The sequence below is a fragment of the Haematobia irritans genome, chromosome 2 (assembly GCF_050003625.1).
Source record: "Haematobia irritans isolate KBUSLIRL chromosome 2, ASM5000362v1, whole genome shotgun sequence".
NCBI classification, from domain to species: domain Eukaryota; kingdom Metazoa; phylum Arthropoda; class Insecta; order Diptera; family Muscidae; genus Haematobia; species Haematobia irritans.
The window spans coordinates 86,175,686-86,196,577 of NC_134398.1; the positions used below are offsets into that span (position 1 = coordinate 86,175,686).

The following is a 20,892-nucleotide window of genomic DNA, read 5'->3' on the forward strand; positions in this document are numbered from 1 at the left end:
TTTAGCAAATTCTATTTGTATATATTTAAACTACTCACCTAGAGCATTAAAACTCATATTGACATATATTTTTGTTATAAAAATATGTATAAAAAAAAAAATTTTTAATTCTACAAAAATTGCGCTGCTTTACTCTTGTTACCACCTATTAAAAGTTTTGTCAATATTAACGGCTGTTTGTGCATAAACAGGGATGCCAATAGTAACAATCTATTTTGATTTTTTACTATTAATATGTTAGTTAGTAAACCCCATCTAGAATATATTAAAAATTTAAAGTTGAAAATTTGACTTTATGTCGCTGAAATCGCGATTTCAGCCATAGTGCACTGGTAAAAAAAAAAAAAAAAACTTTTAATGAAACTTTCATTTCATTTATTTCACACAATAGTAACGGACTATTGTTACTTCCATAGTTTATCTTGCGTTTACTCTCTCGGTCTCTCTTTCTAAATGTATATTTATTGGCAATTTATAAATTAGTATATGTTTGCACCCACATGTACACTAATATAAAAAGTTTCGTTATATTAACGAAATGTGTCGTTAAAAGTCATCCAATGAAATAAATTCGTTAATACAACGAAGTTTTTCGTTATTATAACGAATTTTCTGTAAATCAACGTAACGTTTCGTACTATTAAAGAATATTTTCATTCTATTAATGAAATTGTTTCGTTATATCAATGAAAATTTTTCGTTGGCTGAATTTTAATGAAATTTTCTTTGTGTGTAAAAATGTGTTATGTCCCAAACATAACATGTTCTAACAAATTAACATATACATATATCGCAAACATGTTATGCTACACTGAAATATGAGTTTTGTTTTCTCAAGAACGAAATTTTAGATAAGCAATGTTTACGTTTTAAGCAATGTTTACGTTTTAACATTTAAAATAAAAAAAAATTAATTCATTTATATATTTACACTTAACTTCAGTTAAAAAATATAAAAAACAAATACAAAAAACATTAAACATAAAAACAAAAAGAAACGTTGCCTACACTGGTAGAAAAAGTTTCGTTAATACGATGAATTCCTACGATGTATTAACGGAAAAATAACGAGTAAAAGTCAGCCAATGTAGTATTTCATTATAACAACGAACTTTTACGTTTTATTTACAAAACCCATTATGGAATACATTTCGTAGTATTAACGAATAATTAAGTTGCTATAACGTAGCCTTTTCGTTGAATTAACGAAAATTATTCGTTGTATGAATGAATCTTATTCATTGAATGGATGCAGCTTATACGTTGTATGAATGAAAATCATTCATTGTCTGAATGAAAGACGAACGTTGCATCAATGAACACAAACGTTATATTAATGAAACCTAACAAATTCTTATTTTTTGTTAAGATGTTAGAAATATAATTTATATATAGTAGGAAATAATACAAGTCCTCCAATTTCTTTGCCATTTATGTTGATTCTGGTAATTGTTACACGTTTTCATCTGAAAGTTCACTTCCCAAAATTTACACCAAATTTCTTGCGAATATAAAATAAGTTAACTCACCCACGATCTGTGTTTATAATTCAAAACGAAACTCTAATGAGCATCTGTACTTTTCAGCGAAAAGAACGTAAACGTTGTATAATACAAACGACCAAATGAAGGTGCCCATCAGACAATTTTTCAGTTGAACTTTTTACCGTTAGTTTATATACATGTGTATGTACACATTATATATACTGAAAACAATATTGACCTAATATGGAAGATTATGCATGTTACATTTTAGGACTCAAAATTTACGCAATGCTAAGGACAACATTCTTTAAAACGATGACATTTTAATTAAAAGAAAGTTTATAATCCTTGCTTCAAAAAAATTTGTTTTTCATTAAATTTAAGTCACAAATCTTGAAATTTTGCGTCTCTCTGCTGAAGTTGTAGATCTTTGAAGTAAGGCAAATTTTCCTTAAAATAAAGAAAAATATTTTTAATTTAAAGAAATCGTCTTTAACTCAACTGACATATTGAATTTTTAAATTTAAGATAAAAAGGCTTCAAATATAGGCTAAGACTTATTTTAAGGATTTGCATCTTTGGTTTAATTTTTTTTTTTTAGCATTAAGAAAACTGGTTTTACTTTGAAGTATTTGGCATGATTTGGATTTTGAAATTGGAATTTGTTTGAACATAAATACCTTTATTGATATATCGCAAAAAGAAAATAAAAACTCGATGAATGAGATCTGTGTCCAATTTTAATTTATTTGATCCTAGATTTAAAGCCAGGGAGGTCCGTAAAAATGTCTTTATTTTAAAAAAGCCGCATCTTTGGCTCGGAATCAATACCAAACTCCTTAAGGGAAGGTCAAAATCTTTGGATCCAAGTAAACTTTTTTTGAGTGTAGGCGCCACAGACGTATTAGAAAGAGTATGTAGAGGCGTATTAGAGAGAGTATAGAGAGACAGAAATACTCAAAGTCCCATTTGTACTATTAATGAACATATTTCATTAATATAACGAAAGATACCAATTTTAAATTTATTTTTTAACGATCCGTATCGTTATATTAACGATCACATTCGCTTTATAAATGAAATTTTCAATTCCAATTAGGGAGTATATAAAAGAACTGGCTAAAGCTTTCCAAAAGTTTCTCTCTATGTGCAAATGATTATAATAATTCCATCTTTGCAAACATGTTTATTCTAATTCCCGAAAAAAATTCAAAGTTTATATTCGTAATATTAACTAAACTTATTTCATTCATATAACGAAAAACAAAAACACGAAATTGTCTTTCTACAATTGATTTCATTGTATTAACGATCACGTTCGTTCTTATAACGAAAAATAATCAACGAAGCCCGTTCGTTAATAGTACGAAGCATTTTTGTACCAGTGTAATTTCTGCGATATTAAATGTTGTAAACAAAGTTCTGCGATATTAAATGTTGCCAATTTTCTGTACTCAAGCGAGTACAATGGCAGGAAATAGGTTAACAGAAAATAAAACGTATTGAAGACAATCAATCAATATACTTGCTCTTAACGAAAATACTTTACATTAAAGGAATTTGTCTAAAATTTCGTTCCGGAGGGAAGTATTTTTTCTTTGGGTGTAATTTACGAACATTATAATCTTACACCTGAAAATAATGGGCTAAAAATTTGAGTTTCAAACATACAGTACACCGAAACATATGAAAAACAGTCTTTTTCGACTGTGTATCAGTAATGGAGATTAAAGACCATAAATTTAATGTAACGAATGTTAGATGGCTTTGGTGAAACCCACTGCCTCCAAATGACTTGCTCAGTTGGCACGTTTCCGGAGGTTTACATTAAAATAGCCGCTTCCAAGGATATCGGGTAGATATGGGGACTTTCATACCACAGCCAACTATGGGGCCAACGACCTGGTTTTGGGTCAAAAACTACAAAAAGGCAATTATCGGCTTAAAATTTGGAACACGTGTTGTGCATAACGTCAGAAGAGCTCATAGAAATTTTCAGATCGATCTGCCCACTGAAACCTTTAATATTGAAACCCTGCACTAGACTGTGGTTTTGTATTCAATGTCTAGGTCGCAATTTTAGACCAATTGACTTTAAATTCTGCACACGTATGTGTATTGGGTCAGGATAGAGCCCTATTGATTTTGGAGGAAATCGGTTAAGATTTAGATATAGCTCCAATATACATCTTACGCCCGATACACACATATAAGGCCCAAAAAGCCATAGTTTCACCCCGATTTTCTTCAAATTTTGCACAAAGGGTAAAATTGATAGTATTTGCAAGTGTGCTAAATTTGGTTGATATCGGCTCAGATTTAGATATAGCTCCCATATATATGCTTCGTCCGATTTACACAAATGTGACCACAGAAACCGAAGTTTTACTCCGATTTGTTTGAAATTTTGCACAGGGATCAGAAATAACATTCTAGCAATACATGCCAAATTTGGTGGAAATCGGTTCAGATTTATATATAGCTTTCATATATATCGTTCACCTTATATGCACTTTATTGGTCCCAGAGGCCAGAGTTTCACCTTAATTTGCTTCAAATTGCACACAAAGATGGCTCTATTGAAAATTGAATTCTCGAGTCCTTCTTTGCATGATTAAGTCTATATTATAACATTTATTTCTATTTAGTGAAGCAATTCCCGCAAACAGTCAATGAGACGCATCTGCTGTCTGCGTTTATTCCATTCCATTTGTTTGGCTCGAGTGAAAATATTACATGTTTGCCATGCAAGCTTACTTTGCATTCCTTGAAAATTTGGAATACGACACCAAAGGAATTCCGACCTTTTTGCAGTCAAAATGTTACGAGTTCAATTTTTTTATTTTTAGAAACACTGAATTTTTTGAATTTTTGATTTTTTTTTCATTATAAGCCGGATGCTGCCGGAATTAAACTTAAAACCACATGAAAGTACACACAATAACCTTTCTTCCCATACCAAAATGTAAATGTATGGATAGTACCATTCCACGAAACACAAACATTACATGAAAATTATAAAAAACTTACCACTTTAACACAACACATTTCTTTTCGCACAAACACAAACGAATTATTAATATTTTTTTTTATTATTTTACGTACCTCTAGTACTATTTTCCATCTTACACAATGTATATTCGCTTATTAGTTTAGTTTTTACAGCAAATTTTCTACAATGTGTTTTTTTGACTAGCGATTCAAAATGTAAACTATCTAAAAACAGCCAGCCAGCTTGTTTTAAAAGCAATGAGTTGTCATATGTGTCTAATATTTTGTATTTCGAGCTACTGGGATGTCTGAAACAGAATGACGTTATCAGTTTTTCCGATTTAAACTACCGAAAGACTGACTTTTTGCCGCAAAATCCGCTCATTTGCCCCATAGTGCACAGTGAGGAACTTCTCTCTTATCACTGAGTGCTGCCCGATTCCATGTTAAGCTCAATGACAAGGGATCTCCTTTTTATAGCCGAATCCGAACGGCGTTCCACATTGCAGTGAAACCACTTGGAGTAGCTTTGAAACACTCAGAAATGTCACCAGCATTACTGAGGTGGGATAATCCACCCCTGAAAAATTTTTTGGTGTTCGGTCGAAGCAGGAATCGAACCCACGATTCGGAGTATAAGTCGAGCAAAATTTTTACGATGCATGCTCCGACTACAGCAAAATCTTCAGCCCTGTTTTCGACGTTTGTTATAAGAATTGTATGCTTTTGTGGAAACATTATTTGTATTAAAAAATTTATTCACCTAAACATATTATGTTGTAAAATATTATCATATCGATTCCAAACATAATAAACTAAATCGAAAAAAACATGCCGGGTTCCAAAGAATGATTTTGATATTGATTCCAAGCCAATGAAGCGGAGAATTGAAGTAAGGACACATTTAAGATAAATTACTCGTTTAAATTTGAGTTTGTGTACTTGGTTCTAGGAAACATATTTTAATTTATTAATTTTTCCAGTTTTTTTATTCATGTGCTATCAAAGTCTATAACGTGTGTTAAAGACAACTTTAATTTCCATAGTCAGACTGACTACAAGTAAAAATTATGCTAGGTATCAAGTAAAAACGTCTTTAAAATAACGTGTTAGAAACCATATCCTATTTTTAAACACTTTTTAGCTTTGTAGCCAAGATGCAAAAAGTCAACAAATTTAAAGACGATTTCATTAACGTTGAAGTTATTTTTCAGGAGTATTAAATACAAGTGGTCCTAAAACGAAATTTTCTTCCATGCTATGATACCCAATTTTAAATTGAATTTCTTAACTATAGGTACAAAATGACTTCATTGATTTTGGGCAAGGAAAAAAATTATATCAAAGAAGAGAAATGTTTCTTCTAATCTAAGCAAAGTTCGCATTCGTATTTTAAGGACATGCAATCTTTGGGCTCACGACAATATTTTTTTTCAGTGTTTTTGTACCCATACATATTGTGTTACAAACATGTTATTTTTGTATCCAAACATATAACAAACACACGTTTTCTTCCGTGTACGTAACCCAGAGGTAAAAAAGTCGTTTTTCTAAAATTTCGTTCGAGAAGGAAGAATAATTTCTTTAAGTCTGTCTAGAAAATCGAACTTAAAGATTAGAAATGTTTACTACGAATTTCCATCCACAATTATTTGTTATGAAAAAATTGCCAGCAATGTTTAATGTGTTTCCGACGACTTTATTCATTTTTTCCTATTTACAACAAACATTCACCTCGAATACTCTTCATAATTGGTGTACCAAGTGTTGCTTTTCATCATGTCCGCTTGTGTCTTAAGTCTTTCGTTACCATTTATCTCATTCGAAATCTTCACCAGAGTATGATAATGAAAACGCAATTTTTCTTGCGCCAAATATCGTTGCTTAACATGTATTAAGAAAAGCACATGTTGCAATAATATTCCATGTCAATGCAAATCAATTAGGATGTCACGAAATTTAAAAAATTTCGCAAACTCTTTCATTTGTCCATACACACCTTGAACAAGTTTCCTTTCCTGGCTAAGAAATATGTTATCAGAAATATTCATACCGATTTAAATATATTTTATTATTAATTGATAGCATTCATTTAAATTAGCTCATCGTCATAAGTAGGTCATACGCACACCATGATATACCGCAGACTCTATCATGAGCTAAAATCAAATAAAGTCCATTGACTTTTGGAAGCCAACAAAAATGGGAAAAAGCGAATGTTTACGTTTCAAAAACGCTGAGTCAGATATGCTAATACCATGTTGTATAATAGGCATGATGCGTTGTGTGTGTGTTTTTTTTGTTTTGTCTGTGGTTTGGCTTTTCGGTCGCAAAATTATTGATATATTAAGGCATTGTAGTTGGCGCTCTATATGGTAATTTAAATATTAAAAAAAAAAATAAATAAATAAGCTAAAACTACTTTGTTTTATGGGTGAGAGATGCGATTTGTTTGTTAGCATGTTCGACCTTGAAAATTTAAATAGATTTTAATAGATTTCTGGATATTTCGTTTGTTTTGATCTGTAATATGAGTAGCTTGGGGAATGAACTATATCGAAATAACTGACAAAGTTTTCGTAGGTGTTAATTGTACACTGTCTGCTACTGTGATTATCGTTTCATACAGATTTGAAAATAGCATGGTTGTGGTCTATAATTCTTCGAAACTCAACATCATAATTGTTGAAAAGCTATTATTATGTCATTTCTTTTTATTAGAGCCTTGGCTTGGAGTAAACGTAATGTACGGGTGTTCCACATTTATTGGCATTGCTGTAATCAAAGATCGTGATGTTAAGGGAAAGTGCTAATTTACCGATAACGACAGTTTAAAGACAAATCGTGGATAATGCTGTTGCCTCAACACTTTTTGGTAGAGATAATGGGATTTTACAGAGTACCCCAATCACTGCGCCATGCACTAAAAAGGTCAAAGATTTTATGTCTTTACAAGATGAATTCGAATATTGCTTAGCATAGAAGTTGAGTTTCTGTGACATAAAGTCAATGAATTGAGAGATTCGACTTAAATCGGGGTATCTCTACCAAAAAAAAAAAAAATGATTTGACTTTAATAATTGTGAAAAATTCGTCAGTCAAGTCAAAATTAATGAAATTGTCTTTAAATTTTTTGACATTTTGTATCTTGACTACAAAGCAAAGAGCATCCAAAAATACGATTTTTTCAACAACAATTATACTATTCCACTTGGTATCGAGTCTGAATTTGGAAATTTAAGTTTTAACGTTTCAAAGGACTTTGATAGCACTCAGAAAAAACGAATTGATTAAAATTTGTTTCTTGGAATCAAGTGCACAAAACTCAAATATAAAAGACACTTGTGTCTTAACTATATCCTTACTTCAATTATCCGCTTCTTTGGCTCGGAATCATTACCACACGGACGAAAAAGACTGTTTTTCATATGTTTGGGTGTAAAAATTATATGTTTGGAACTTAAATTTTTTAACACAATATTTTTAAGTGCAGGCATATATTGTTCATAAACTAACATAACATGTGTGGGACATATATGTTCATATGTTAGAACATATTATGTTTGGGACTTACAATTTTTGTAAATATATTATGTTTGGATGCCAACATACATTAATTTAGAAATAGCCTATAAACATAAATGTGTTTAAAAAGAGACACCTAGAGAGTATGCTGCAAGTAAAAGAATAGAAATAACCAATTGGTGCCTTAAAAAATATGTTATCTATATACACAAAGAAACTTTTATTACAATTTTTTTCTACCAGTGTATGCCTAAGGTGAAACATAATATGTTTGAACAATACAAACAATATTTTGTTTGGACCAAACCTGAAAATATATATGCTTGAAGCAGAATTTGTTTGGGGCATATGTTACAGAAGCGATTTTTTTTGAAGGTGCAAAATCATGCGTTCTTTCCAATGCGTATTGTATAACAATCGAAGTTATTGTCACCAGGAATATTTGTTAAAAATAATATTTATACACAAAAAACTATCGAGAAAGACATGGAAAAATATACTTTGCTATCAAATAAAATTCATTAGCTACACATAAAGAAAATACACGTCGCTAAACTGATGCCAATGGTTTTTTCTTTAACTTTAATTCATGTTTTTTATTTACAAAATTACAAATAGCATACACGGCCACTACATTTTCCTAGTTTTAACAACGCATTGTACAAATCAAAAACATCGAATAAACACCCCATGAAAGAAAATATAGATCTTGTTTGGAAAGATTTAACTAAAATAATTTACTAATACAAATAAGTTATTATTTTCAGTCAAATTGTATAAAATTTATTAAAAACAAGCAATTTTAGAAAAAGTTGGAGTTACAAGACAGACGCAATTAATGTCGACATAAAGATAGATAATCAGGCGATTGAGATAGTAGAGCGTGCCAGGAATCTTGGGGTAATGTTCAACAGTACTCTGACGTGGGCCGACCACATTACTGCCATGTATGGGCGTGTCTATTCTATACTTCGGATACTATGGCAATCACAACGTTGACCTCCGCTAAAAGTAAGGGTTATCTTACACTGAAAAAAATATTGTCGTGAGGTCAATGATTTCATGTCTTTAAAATACGAATGCAAATTTTGCTTAGCATAGAAGACGCTTTTCTCTAGTATAAAGTTTTTTTCCTTGTCCGAAAGTCAATAAACTCTTTAATGAAGTCGTATTGTCCTTATAATTAAGTGATTTCGCTTAGAAATGGGTATCATAACATGAAAGAAAAAATGTTTGTGCTAAAGTCAACTTGACTTTAATAATTCAGAAAAATTCTTTAAATTTAATGAAATTGTCTTTAGATCTGTTGTCTTTTTGCATCTTGACTACAAAGCAAAAAATCGTTCAAATATAGGACACGTTTTTCAACACATTATTTTAAAGACGTTTTTTACTTGAAACATAGCAAAGTTTCTACTGGAAGTCGAGTCTGAATTTGGTAAATAAAGTTGTTGTTAACTCATTTTTAAAGGACTTTGATAGCATATGAAGAAAAAAAGCTGAAAAAGCGAAAAATTAAAATTTGCTTCCTAGAAGCAAGTACACAAAACCCAAATTTAAAAGAGAATTGTGTCTTAAAAGTATCCTTACTTGTATGCTCCGCTTCTTTGGCTCGGAATCAATACCAAAATTTTTAAAATAAAGACAAAATCTTTGGAACCGGGCATGCTTTTTTTTCAGTGTAGCCAAATCATTCTTGATGTCTATTTTGCTTTACGGTTGTGAACTGTTTGCTAATTGCGATGTTTAAGCATGCAGAGAATGAATAGGACGTTCAATAGCATTACTCTCTACGTATATGGTATACGAAGATATGACAGTGTTTCGGCTTTCTCCGTATGCTTGTATGACATGACTTTTCACAATCTACTTAAGTTAAGAATCCTTGTTTTAATGCATAGGGTTATTTATAGTGGTCACCCTGTGCATTTATTTTAACGCCTGCGTTTCTCAAGATCTAATAGGGGTAAAAGATTAATTTTGCTTCGCCACAATTGTTTGGTCTCTGAGTGGCAATATTTTATTAACTCCATCCGTCTGTGGAACTCACTTACTTATAATATCCAATGTATAAGCAACGCAGATGCTTTTAAGAAAAATATCATCTCGTTTTTGAGTAATAATTAAACTAGTTTGTTTATTCTCTTTCTTTCTCTATATTGTTTGCTATCCAGTTTTAAATCTTAAAATAATGTTTGTTTTCGTTTTTATGCAATATGAAACTTTATTTATACTTTATACCTTTACTTTATTTGTTATAAAAATTTTCTTTTAATTTTTTTTTCTTCCTTTTACTATTATTTTCAATTTTTCAATTCTAATATTTTTTATCCATTATCTGTTATTATAAATTTTATTTTAATTATTATTATTTTCTCCTCTTTTAGAATTGTCAAATTTAAATTTTAATATTTTTTGAGTCTATCATCAGTTTTTCGATAAAATATATTAAGGTTATTAGCTTATAGATCTATTTTGATTAAATTTTTTCATGAAACCTAACATTGTAATTACATAATACTTATTTAATTGTACACAATGATTTTAAACTTCCCATGCTGGAATATGAGACTTGTGCATGGGAAAGCAAATAAGGAAAGAAAGTTAAGTTAAATTTTAATGAATTACAATTAAGTTTAATAGTTTATCTATGGGTACAACCTACCCCTATTTCATGAAGCACCGTTAGTTCTACCCCGATAAAAAAAAAAATGTTTTTCGTATGTTCCGTTGTAAAAAAGTGTAACGAGTTGGATTTACATGCAAAAATGTAGTGTTCCTACCTTAGCATATAATGTTTGGGACACATATGAGAGAAAGAGAAAAAATAAAGAGCACACAGAAAACAAGTATATACGGCCGTATATACTTGGCCGAATCTTATGTACCCTCCACCATGGATTGCATAAGAACTTGTACTAAAGACTGTCATCCACAATCGAATTACTTGGGTTGCGGTAACACTTGCCGATGGCAAGATATCTTAAACCTTCTTAACACCGTCTTCTCAATTGTAAGTTAGTCCATACGGGGACTAACTTACAATTCAGCTTAGCAAAATTTTCTATAGAAATAAAATTTTGACAAAATTTTCTATAGCAATAAAATTTTGACAAAGTTTTCTGTAGAAATAAAATTTTTACAAAATTTTCTATAGAAATAAAATCTTGACAAAATTTTGTATAGTAATAAAATTTTGACAAATTTTTCTATAGTAATAAAATTTTGGCAAAATTTTCTACAGAAATAAAATTTTGGTAGACTATTTTTGGGCATATATATAACTATAGACCGATATGGACCAATTTTGGCATGGTTGTTAGCGGCCATATACTAGCACAATGTACCAAGTTTCACCACATACCAAATTTCAACCGGATTGGATGCATTTTACTTCTCCTAGAGCTGTGGAGGTCAAATCTGGGGATCGATTTAAATGGGGGTTATATATAATTAAGACCGCATACTAACACCACGTACCAAATTTCAACCGGATCGGGTGAATGTTGCTCTTCCAAGAGGCTCCGGACGTCAAATGTGGGGATCGGTTTATATGGGAGCTACATATAATTATGGACCGATATGGACCAATTCCTGCATGATTGTTAGAGACCATATACTAACACCACGTACCAAATTTCAACCGAATCGGATGAATTTTGCTCATCCATGAGGCTCCGGAGGTCAAATCTGGGGATCGGTTTATATGGGGGCTTTATGTAATTATGAACCGATGCGGACCAATTTTCGCATGGTTGTTAAAGACCATATACTAACAACATGTACCAAATTTCAGCCGGATCGGATGAAATTTGTTTCTCTTAGAGGCTCCGCAAGTCAAATCGGGGGATCGGTTTATATGGGGGCTATATATAATTATAGACCGATGTGGACCAATTTTTGCGGGATTGTTAGAGACTATATACTAACACCATGTACCAAATTTCAGCCGGATCGGATGAAATTTGTTTCTCTTAGAAGCTCCGCAAGCCTAATCTGGGGATCGGTTTATATGGGGGCTATATATATATTTATGGACCGATATGGACCAATTTTTGCATGGTTGTTAGAGAGCATATACTAACATCATGTACCAAATTCCAACCGGATCGCATGAATTTTGCTCCTCCAAGAGGCTCCGCAAACCAAATCTGAGCGTCGGTTTATATGGGGGCTATACGTAAAAGTGGACTGATTTTGCCCATTTGCAATACCATCCGACCTACATCAATAACAACTACTTGTGCCAAGTTTCAAGTCGATAGCTTGTTTCGTTCGAAAGTTAGCGTGATTTCAACAGACGGATGGACATGCTTAGATAGACTCAGAATTTCACCACGACCCAGAATATATAAATATTGAAATAATAATTTATTTCAAACAATAATTTTTTTAATCAAACTAAAAACATAAAGTCAGATAAGAAAGTAAATGAAAATGGTCACGTTTTAATTGAAGAAATTAATTGAGTTTTGCAATCAACATCAATTAACTTTTTAATTGAATCAATTAAAAAATGAATTGAAATTTTCACTTCAAATCAATTAACTTTTTTATCAAATATTTGTTTATACCCAATTAAAACTGTGTTTGATACTATCATTTTCGTGATTGATGACACTTCAATTAAAAAATTAATTGGATCAATTGATTTCGTGAACAATTTTTGCAGATAAAAACAGAGATATCAACACAACACAGTGTGAGAATCATATGAGAGCAAATGGTTATCTACTTGAGATACATATTTTGTTTTGCATTCATTTTGTTGCAAAACAAAATAAAAATCTGATTCTGATTTTTCCACAAAACAGTTTACAGTTGCCATAAATTCGCTTCCGTGTGCCCTTTCGTACATTTACTTTACATGTAAAAATAAAAATATGTCCAACTCTTCGTTTGAGATCAAAATATACTGAAATTTTGGTATTGATCCGAGCCAAAATAACACAAATAAAATTTATTCCAAAATCAGATTCAACTTCAAGTAGAAGTAAAAGTAAAATAAGTATATACAACAGTAAGCTCGGCCTGGCCGAATCTTAAATACCCACCACCATGTATCAAATATAATAGTTTACTTTGAAAACTCTTTGTCGTAGCGTAGGTTACTTGATAATATATAGCATTCTGTGGGTTTGATGACAAATCTTCTCCAAAGCAAATCAGTTCAACAAGTACGCTTCCCGAAGAAAAAATTTAAAGATTCTACTGAATTTAAAAAGGAGGTCCCTTGTCATTGAGCTTAACATGGAATCGGCCAGCACTCAGTGATAAGAGAGAAGTTCACCAATGTGGTATCACAATGGACTGAATAGTCTAAGTGAGCCTGATACATCGGACTGCCACCTAACCTAACTTAACCTACTGAATTTAAAGATTCTACTGAATCTGATCTGAAGACCAGATCAGATTCTGGTTTTATGAGAACCAATTTTGTTTGAGTTGCCAAATGGACCGGTAAAAATAAATTTGATACAGATTTTTGAGTGTCTAAAATTCCAGTATATTTAAATTTTTGTGCAAAAAACATGGACCAATACTCATCACCTCTTAATGTTCCTCAAATACCTCTAGAATTCCACTTTCAGACGAATTGGGTAAAAACTACGAATTCTAGAAGCCCAAGAAGGGGCTATACCAAAACATGGACCGATGGGCACCATTTTCGGCGCACCTCTTTATGGTCCCAAAATACCTCTAGATTTCCAATTTCAGGCAAATCGGATAGTAAATACAGTTTCTAGAAGCCCAGGAAGCAAAATCGGGAGATCGGTCTATATAGGGGCTATACTAAAACATGGACCGATGGGCACAATTTTCGGGGCACCTTTTTATGGTCCCAAAATACCTCTAGATTTCTAATTTCAGGCAAATCGGATAGTAAATACAGTTTCTAGAAGCCCAAGAAGCAAAATCGGGAGATCGGTCTATATGGAGGCTATACAAAAACATGGACCGATGGGCACCGTTTTCGGCACATTTTATGGTCCTCAAGTACCTCTAGATTTTTAATTTCAGGCAAATTGGATAAAAACTACGGTTTGTATGAGCCCAAGACCTCAAATCGGGAATCGGTTTATATGGGGATTATATCAAAACTTGGACCGATATAGCCCATCTTCGAACTTGACCTGCCTGCAAACAAGAAACGAATCTGTGCCAAATTTCAGGACGACAGCGCCATTAAAGGGTGAAACAGTCAAAATTTGGCCAATAAAAACTTGACGTATTTCTTTCAATTTTGCATTTAAAAACCCCTCATTTTGAAGGTGTGTGTGTAGAATGTTGCTCCTATTTTGATTTTGGAATTCACTCTTCAGTTGTCAAAATGCCGTCCAAGCAAGAAGAGCAGCGTATCAAAATTTTGCTCGCGAAAATCCGAGCTACTTGCACGCAAAGCTGGCAAAATCGCTAAAAGTTGCCAAATCAACCGTTACAAATGTAATAAAAGTGTTTGGGGAACGTTTGTCGACAGCCAGGAAGTCTGGATCGGGGGGAAATCGAAAACCGGAAGCCGATGAGACGACAAAGAGAGTTGCCGGTAGTTTCAAGCGAAACCCTAACCTCTCTCTCCGAGATGCCGCAAATGTATCGTCTACAACCGTGCATCGAGCCAAAAAACGAGCAGGACTATCGACTCAAGGCCGTATTCAGGGGGGGGGGGATGAGGGGGATCAAACCCCCCCCGAAATGAATGAATATTTTTATATAAATAAATATATATTTTTAGCTGCATAGAAAAATCTTATCGAAGATGTTGAAGAAAATCTGGAGGTTTAATTTTGAAAAACGCTTACCTATAAAACTTGCACAAATCAAAGAATACTAGTTGAAAAGCCCGTCAAACGACGGTCGAAAAAAAAAACAAATTATTTTTGTTCTCGCACCACAAATTTCATTTTTGGAAAATGTATTTCTGCTTTTTATGTGTGTTTGTTGTTCTTTTTGTGAACATGACTCGAAACAGCCAAACACACAGTGTAAATGAAATGGCGCAAAACCTGCGAAAAGAACCTGCCTAATTCAGCGATGGAAGCAATAAAGAGATTTTTCCAAACGTGCATATTCTTTTAAAAATTTTGGTCACTTTGCCAGTTACTCAGGGATGGAAAATACAATTTTTAAGAAAGTACAAAAAAGGTATTTTTGAGCGGAAAGGTACTTTTTACTAAATTTCAACAAAAAATTCACTGGAAGATTATTGTCAAGAGACTGAATTTTAAAGAAAATAAAATTTTGACAAAATTTTCTATAGAAATAAAATTTTGCAAAAATTTCCTATAGAAATAAAATTTTTACAAAATTTTCAATTGAAATAAAATTTTGACAAAATTTTCTATAAAAATTAAATTTTGCAAAAATTCTATATAGAAATAAAATGTTGACAACTATTTCTACCGAAATAAAAAATCGATAATATAGAATCGCATTCTTTTTTCGACTAAAACTTTCTTGAAGTTCAATAAAATCCTGTTTTTGACTATGTCTTTTACAAAATCGAGATTTTCTTCCTACATGAACATGTCTGTTTTGCCATATTTGTAAAAGACTATTAGCAAATAAGGTTGATAAAGACTTTCTCAAAATTTTAAAATATTTTGTCAAAGCTATTGTACCATAAATCTGATATCGACTCAAAAATGTCTACACAAAAGGTACTAAATCATTCGCGGGTACTACGGTACTGACCGGGGTGAAAAAGGTTTGAAAAAAGTACTATAGTACTGCATTTTCCATCCCTGCAGTTACTACGTGCTCATCCGAACGTTCATTTTCAACAATGAAGAGATTAAAGACGTATCTTAGAAATTCGACTATCGAGAGTAGACTCAAAGGATTGGCATTAATGTCGGTTCATCGCCGAATAAATGTGCCGACTGAAGAAGTCATTGATTTATTTGCTGCCCAAAAAAGCCCGTCGGCTCAATTTAATATTATAACAAGTATATACAGCACTAAGTTCGGCCGGGCCGAATCTTAAATACCCACCACCATGAACCAAATATTAGGGTTTCCTTTGAAATTTCAGGAGGGCTTGAGGACTATAGGATATTCCCGAAGATAAATTTAAAGATTTCACCTATGAGGACTATATCAGATTCTGGATTTATAAGAACCATTTTTGTTTGAGTTTTAGAGGAATCATTAACATCTCTTGTAAGTGTGCAAGAAAATTATAAAATAAAGTCTTGATTTGAAATCTTAAATCTGTAGAAGTAAAATCTGGAAATTTTACATGAGTTTCAAGCAATTTCCATGATCAGTGCGCCTTCTACACCCTCAAGAAGTGAAGTCGGTCTATATGGAGGCATTACCAAATATGGACCGATACTCATCGTTTTCGGCACACCTCTTTATGGCCCGAAAATACCTCTAGATTTCCAATTTCAGGCAAATTGGATAAAAACTAAGGTTTCTATAAGCCCAAGACCCCAAATCGGGAGGTCGTTTTATATGGGGGCTATACCAAAATATGGATCAATACTCACAATTTTTGGCACACGTATTTGTGGTCTTACAATACCTCTAGATTTCCAATTTCAGGTAAATTGAATAAAAACTGCGGTTTCTATAAGCCCAAGAAGTAAAATCGGGACATCGGTCTATATGGGGACTATACCAAAACATGGACCGATAATCACCATTTTTGGCACACCTCTTTGTGGTCATAAAATACCTCTAGGTTTCAAATTTCAGGCAAATTGGATAAAAACTACTATTTCTATAAGCCCAAGACCCCAAATCGGGAGGTCGGTTTATATGGGGACTATATCAAAACCTGGGCCGATGTAGCCCATCTTCGAACTTGACCTGCCTGCAGACAAAAGGCGAGTTGGTGCAAAATTTCAGTACGATTTCTTCATTATTGAAGACTGTAGCGTGATTACAACAGACAGACGGACATCGTTATATCGTCTTAGAATTTCTCCCTGATCAAGAATATATATACATTATATAGTCGGAAATCGATATTTCGTCACCATTCTATGGTGGTGGGTATAAAAATATTGTATACATACCTATGCATAAATAAAATTTTCTACACATGAGATTATATGAATATTTTTTGAACCAAACTGGCTTTCTGCGGCGAAGAAGGTGGACAAGGTGGCTGTACAAAATCTGATGGCAGGTTTTAAGCGTGAGGCCCGGCAATTCGGATTTGGAAAAACGAAAGCCTAACTGAATATTTTTCCTGAATTTTATACTAATTGAACTTGAAAAAGAAATTTAATTTGATTTTTTAAATAAACGATTCCACCGATTTACACGCGTTTTCCCTTGACCAAATTTTGACCGTATCACCCTTTATTGAAGGTTGTAGCGTGATTACAACAGACAGACGGACATGCTTATATCGTCTTAGAATTTCTCCCTGATCAAGAATATATATACTATAGTCGGAAATCGATATTTCGTTGTGTTACACACGGAATGACAAACTTATTATACCCCCATCACCATTCTATGGTGGTGGGTATAAAAACGTCAAGGAATGTAAAAATGATTTCATGAATTTTTCAGATTTTTTAGAGCCATTTGACATTAAAGATTAAAGGTTAGGTTAAAGTGGCAGCCCGATCTGATTCCGGCACACTTAGACTATTCAGTCCATTGTGTTAACGCAATTTGACTTTAATCTAATAAAATTTTCTACATGAAAGAAAAAACAGATATGCATTTTTAAGTCGAATCACTTAACTAGAAGGACAAAACGACTTAATTGGAAACTTTATCGACTTTTGGACAAACACTTTATATTATCAAAAATCAGTGTTTTTTGTGCTTACGTCCAACAAAATATATTCTATGGATTATTAAAAAAAAGTTGAGGGCGGTTCGGAAACTTCTTAGCCTATCAATGAAAGAGAATAGTTAGTTTTTCAAAAATATTTTTATTTTTCAAAATAATCTCCTGAAACTTCAATACACTTAGTCCAACACTTTTATAGCAATTCTATCCCTTGATTAAAATGATTCTAAACGGTTTTTTTGTGTATTTTTGTGATTCGGAATCAACGCGAATTGCACGTTATAGCATCAGGGTCATATTTACATTTTCAGATGCCTGCTAAAAAAGATGGATTCGACCATAAACATAGACTGGTACCGATATCTTTTGACAACTAAACAAAAACACGTTCAAAAATAGGAGGCGTTTTCAGCACTTTATTTTAAAGACAATTTTTAATTGAAACATAGAATAATTTCGACTTGAATTCGAGTCTGAATATAGAAATGGAAGTTTTAGGTAACACGTATTTAAAGGAGTTTGGTAGCACATAAAGAACAAAGCTGGAAAAACTATTAAATTAAAATTTGTTTCCTAAAAAAAGTACGCCGAACTCTAATTTGAAAAATAATGGTGTTTTAAAGTTATCCTCGCTTGAATTCTCAGTTTCTTTGGCTTGGAATCGCAACCGGACATGCTTTTTTTTCAGTGTATGTACAAATAAAAATCAATTCTTGCTAAATGATTATAAGCTTGAGCACATGTTGTTTCGAATAAAACATTTCATTTTATTTCCTCTTAAAATCAAAAAGAAATGAATATTGTCTTATCGTGCCTTCAATTAATCCCGGTTTCATGTTTGTCATCTGCCATTATCGTAAATATATTAAACTGTTTGATTCTGTCATGCTAAATGTATCTTTTCATGCTCACTTCTTGGACCCATTGTGCTACAATGGATCCACCTCCGCTTCCTATTCTATGAATATTCCACATTCATCAACACACCCTCAAAAAAATCGCTTCTGTAACATATATGTTACCCCAAAACACATTTTGCTTCAAGCATATATATTTTCAGGATTGGTGCAAACAAAATATTGTTTGTATTGTTCAAACATATTATGTTTCACCTTAGGGCATACACTGATAGTAAAAAATTTATATTTTAAAGGCGCCAATTGGTTACTTCCTTTATTTTATTTGTAGCATACTCTCTAGGTCTCTCTTTCTAAATACATATATGTTTATAGGCTATTTCCAAATTAATATATGTTTGCATCTAAGCATATTATATGTAGAAACATTTTATGTCCCAAACATAATATGTTCTAACATATTAACATATATGTCCCAAATATGTTATGCTAGTTTATGAACATTATATGCTTGCACTTAAAAATATTGTGTTAAAAATTTTGAGTTCCAAACATATAATTTTTCCACCCAAACATACGAAAAACAGTCTTTTTCGTCCGTGCCGCCATTCAAAGCTTAACTTTGCCTAATCTAGGACATCTATATTTACCGTCATCATAGCGTACCCCATTCTATCCATATCCCACATATCTGGATATTTTAAGTTAAACTGTTCCTGCTCACTCCTCAGTAGCAATCCGAAAATAAAAAAAAATCATTGACTGATTTATATGATTCGTGTTAAATTACAATTAATCAATTCGTAAAAAAAAACTAATAGCCGCAAAGTGGCTACAAAAATTCAATATCGTATGCCACAGGATATAAGTAAACCCTACTTAGTGACGAAATTGATTTGTTCATGTAATAATCGAAGAAGGTTATATAAGTTTGTGCATGTGGATCATTTTACTTCCTGAATTAGACAACATTTCAATTGATACATATTAACACACATTCGAATTTTCTCGTAGGATAAAGTTGATATTTTTTTTGTTTTCTTTGGCTTTTCATTTCAGGTTTGTTTTTGCACAGTCCAGCGATATACTCGTAACATACATAGATGGCTATGACGAAGCCATGGTAACATTCAAAATTCATTGCCATTAATTTTTCCACCTTGCGTCTGGCATAACTAACGTTTGTGTCTTGAGTCTTTCGTTTTATCGAAGTAGGCATCATTGCTTTTGCAAATGAAATGAAAAATGCTTGTTGAAAAAGGAAAATGGTCTAATAAAAATCACTTCAGAAATCTTCCACAATTCGTGAGTGTTAATAAACTTTATGAAATAAATGAAATCGCACAACGGGAAGGAAAAACTCATAAAAAAATCTATTGACGAATAACATATAAAAGACTGCGCCATGAATAAAAAAAAACAACAACTAATTGATGTAAAAACGCATTATGTTTTCCACTTGGCTTCAATTGTTGGCAATAAAATGTTAAAACATCTTTAGAGTTGGTCTGCGTAAGTGGTTCCTTTTTGATCCAACCATGCATGAAATGGGGTTTAAAAATTCAAGATAATATCACAGTTACAAATTTCATGTAATTTTTCCACATCGTGTGACTTATATTCACTTTATAAACAAAATTGATTCGTTTCACATAGTTTATTTTGACAAAACACTTAAATGTCTTTTACTATCCATTTAATATTACTTGTTTTTTTTTAGCACACATTAAATATAGATTGCATACCACTAGACTCCGCTGGATCCGCATGACTCCCGGGTCATTTAATTAATTTGTATTAATTATTTTTAGATTTAGATTTGGTGGTAGTACGACCGCGTTAAAATAAATAAAAAAATTCCGTTATATCGTTAGATTAGCCCCAGATGTATCCTTCCGATGGCTTGCAGTTGGTTGATGCGCCGGGGATGCCTGTCAAACCTTTAAACTACTTCACTCCTCAGTGAGGAATAAACTGTTTCAATAATGGTCACATACTCCAGTTAAATACTCGAAAGATGATATTAGCAGTGCCACACACCTATCAAGTTGCCCGAAAATAAAAAACGACCAAAACAAAGCCCAGTTGAGAAACTAATGGCAAAAACAAACAGAAACCTGTGTAATGCTGTTTCCAAAACGTTGCCATGAACATGGCCCGCTGAAATCACAACAACGCATGTGGTATATTCCCCATATGGTGGGGAGCTTTGGAGCATGTATGTAGGGCTATCTTCCCGGTATGAGCATTGCGGAAAGTGCATTGAAAGCGAAAGCTT

General features: G+C 32.5%; 1 protein-coding gene across 1 annotated transcript in view; it reads right to left on the bottom strand.

The window, feature by feature from the left end:
• The window catches only part of LOC142225700 (uncharacterized), a 40,091-nt gene extending 19,495 nt beyond the window's left edge, over positions 1–20,596 (bottom strand). The window contains exon 1 of the mRNA XM_075295543.1: positions 20,360–20,596. Within this exon, the coding sequence (XP_075151658.1) occupies positions 20,360–20,383 (24 nt within the window). The 5' untranslated portion in view covers positions 20,384–20,596. The remainder of the gene's footprint in view (positions 1–20,359) is intronic.
• Positions 20,597–20,892: the final 296 nt, after the last annotated feature.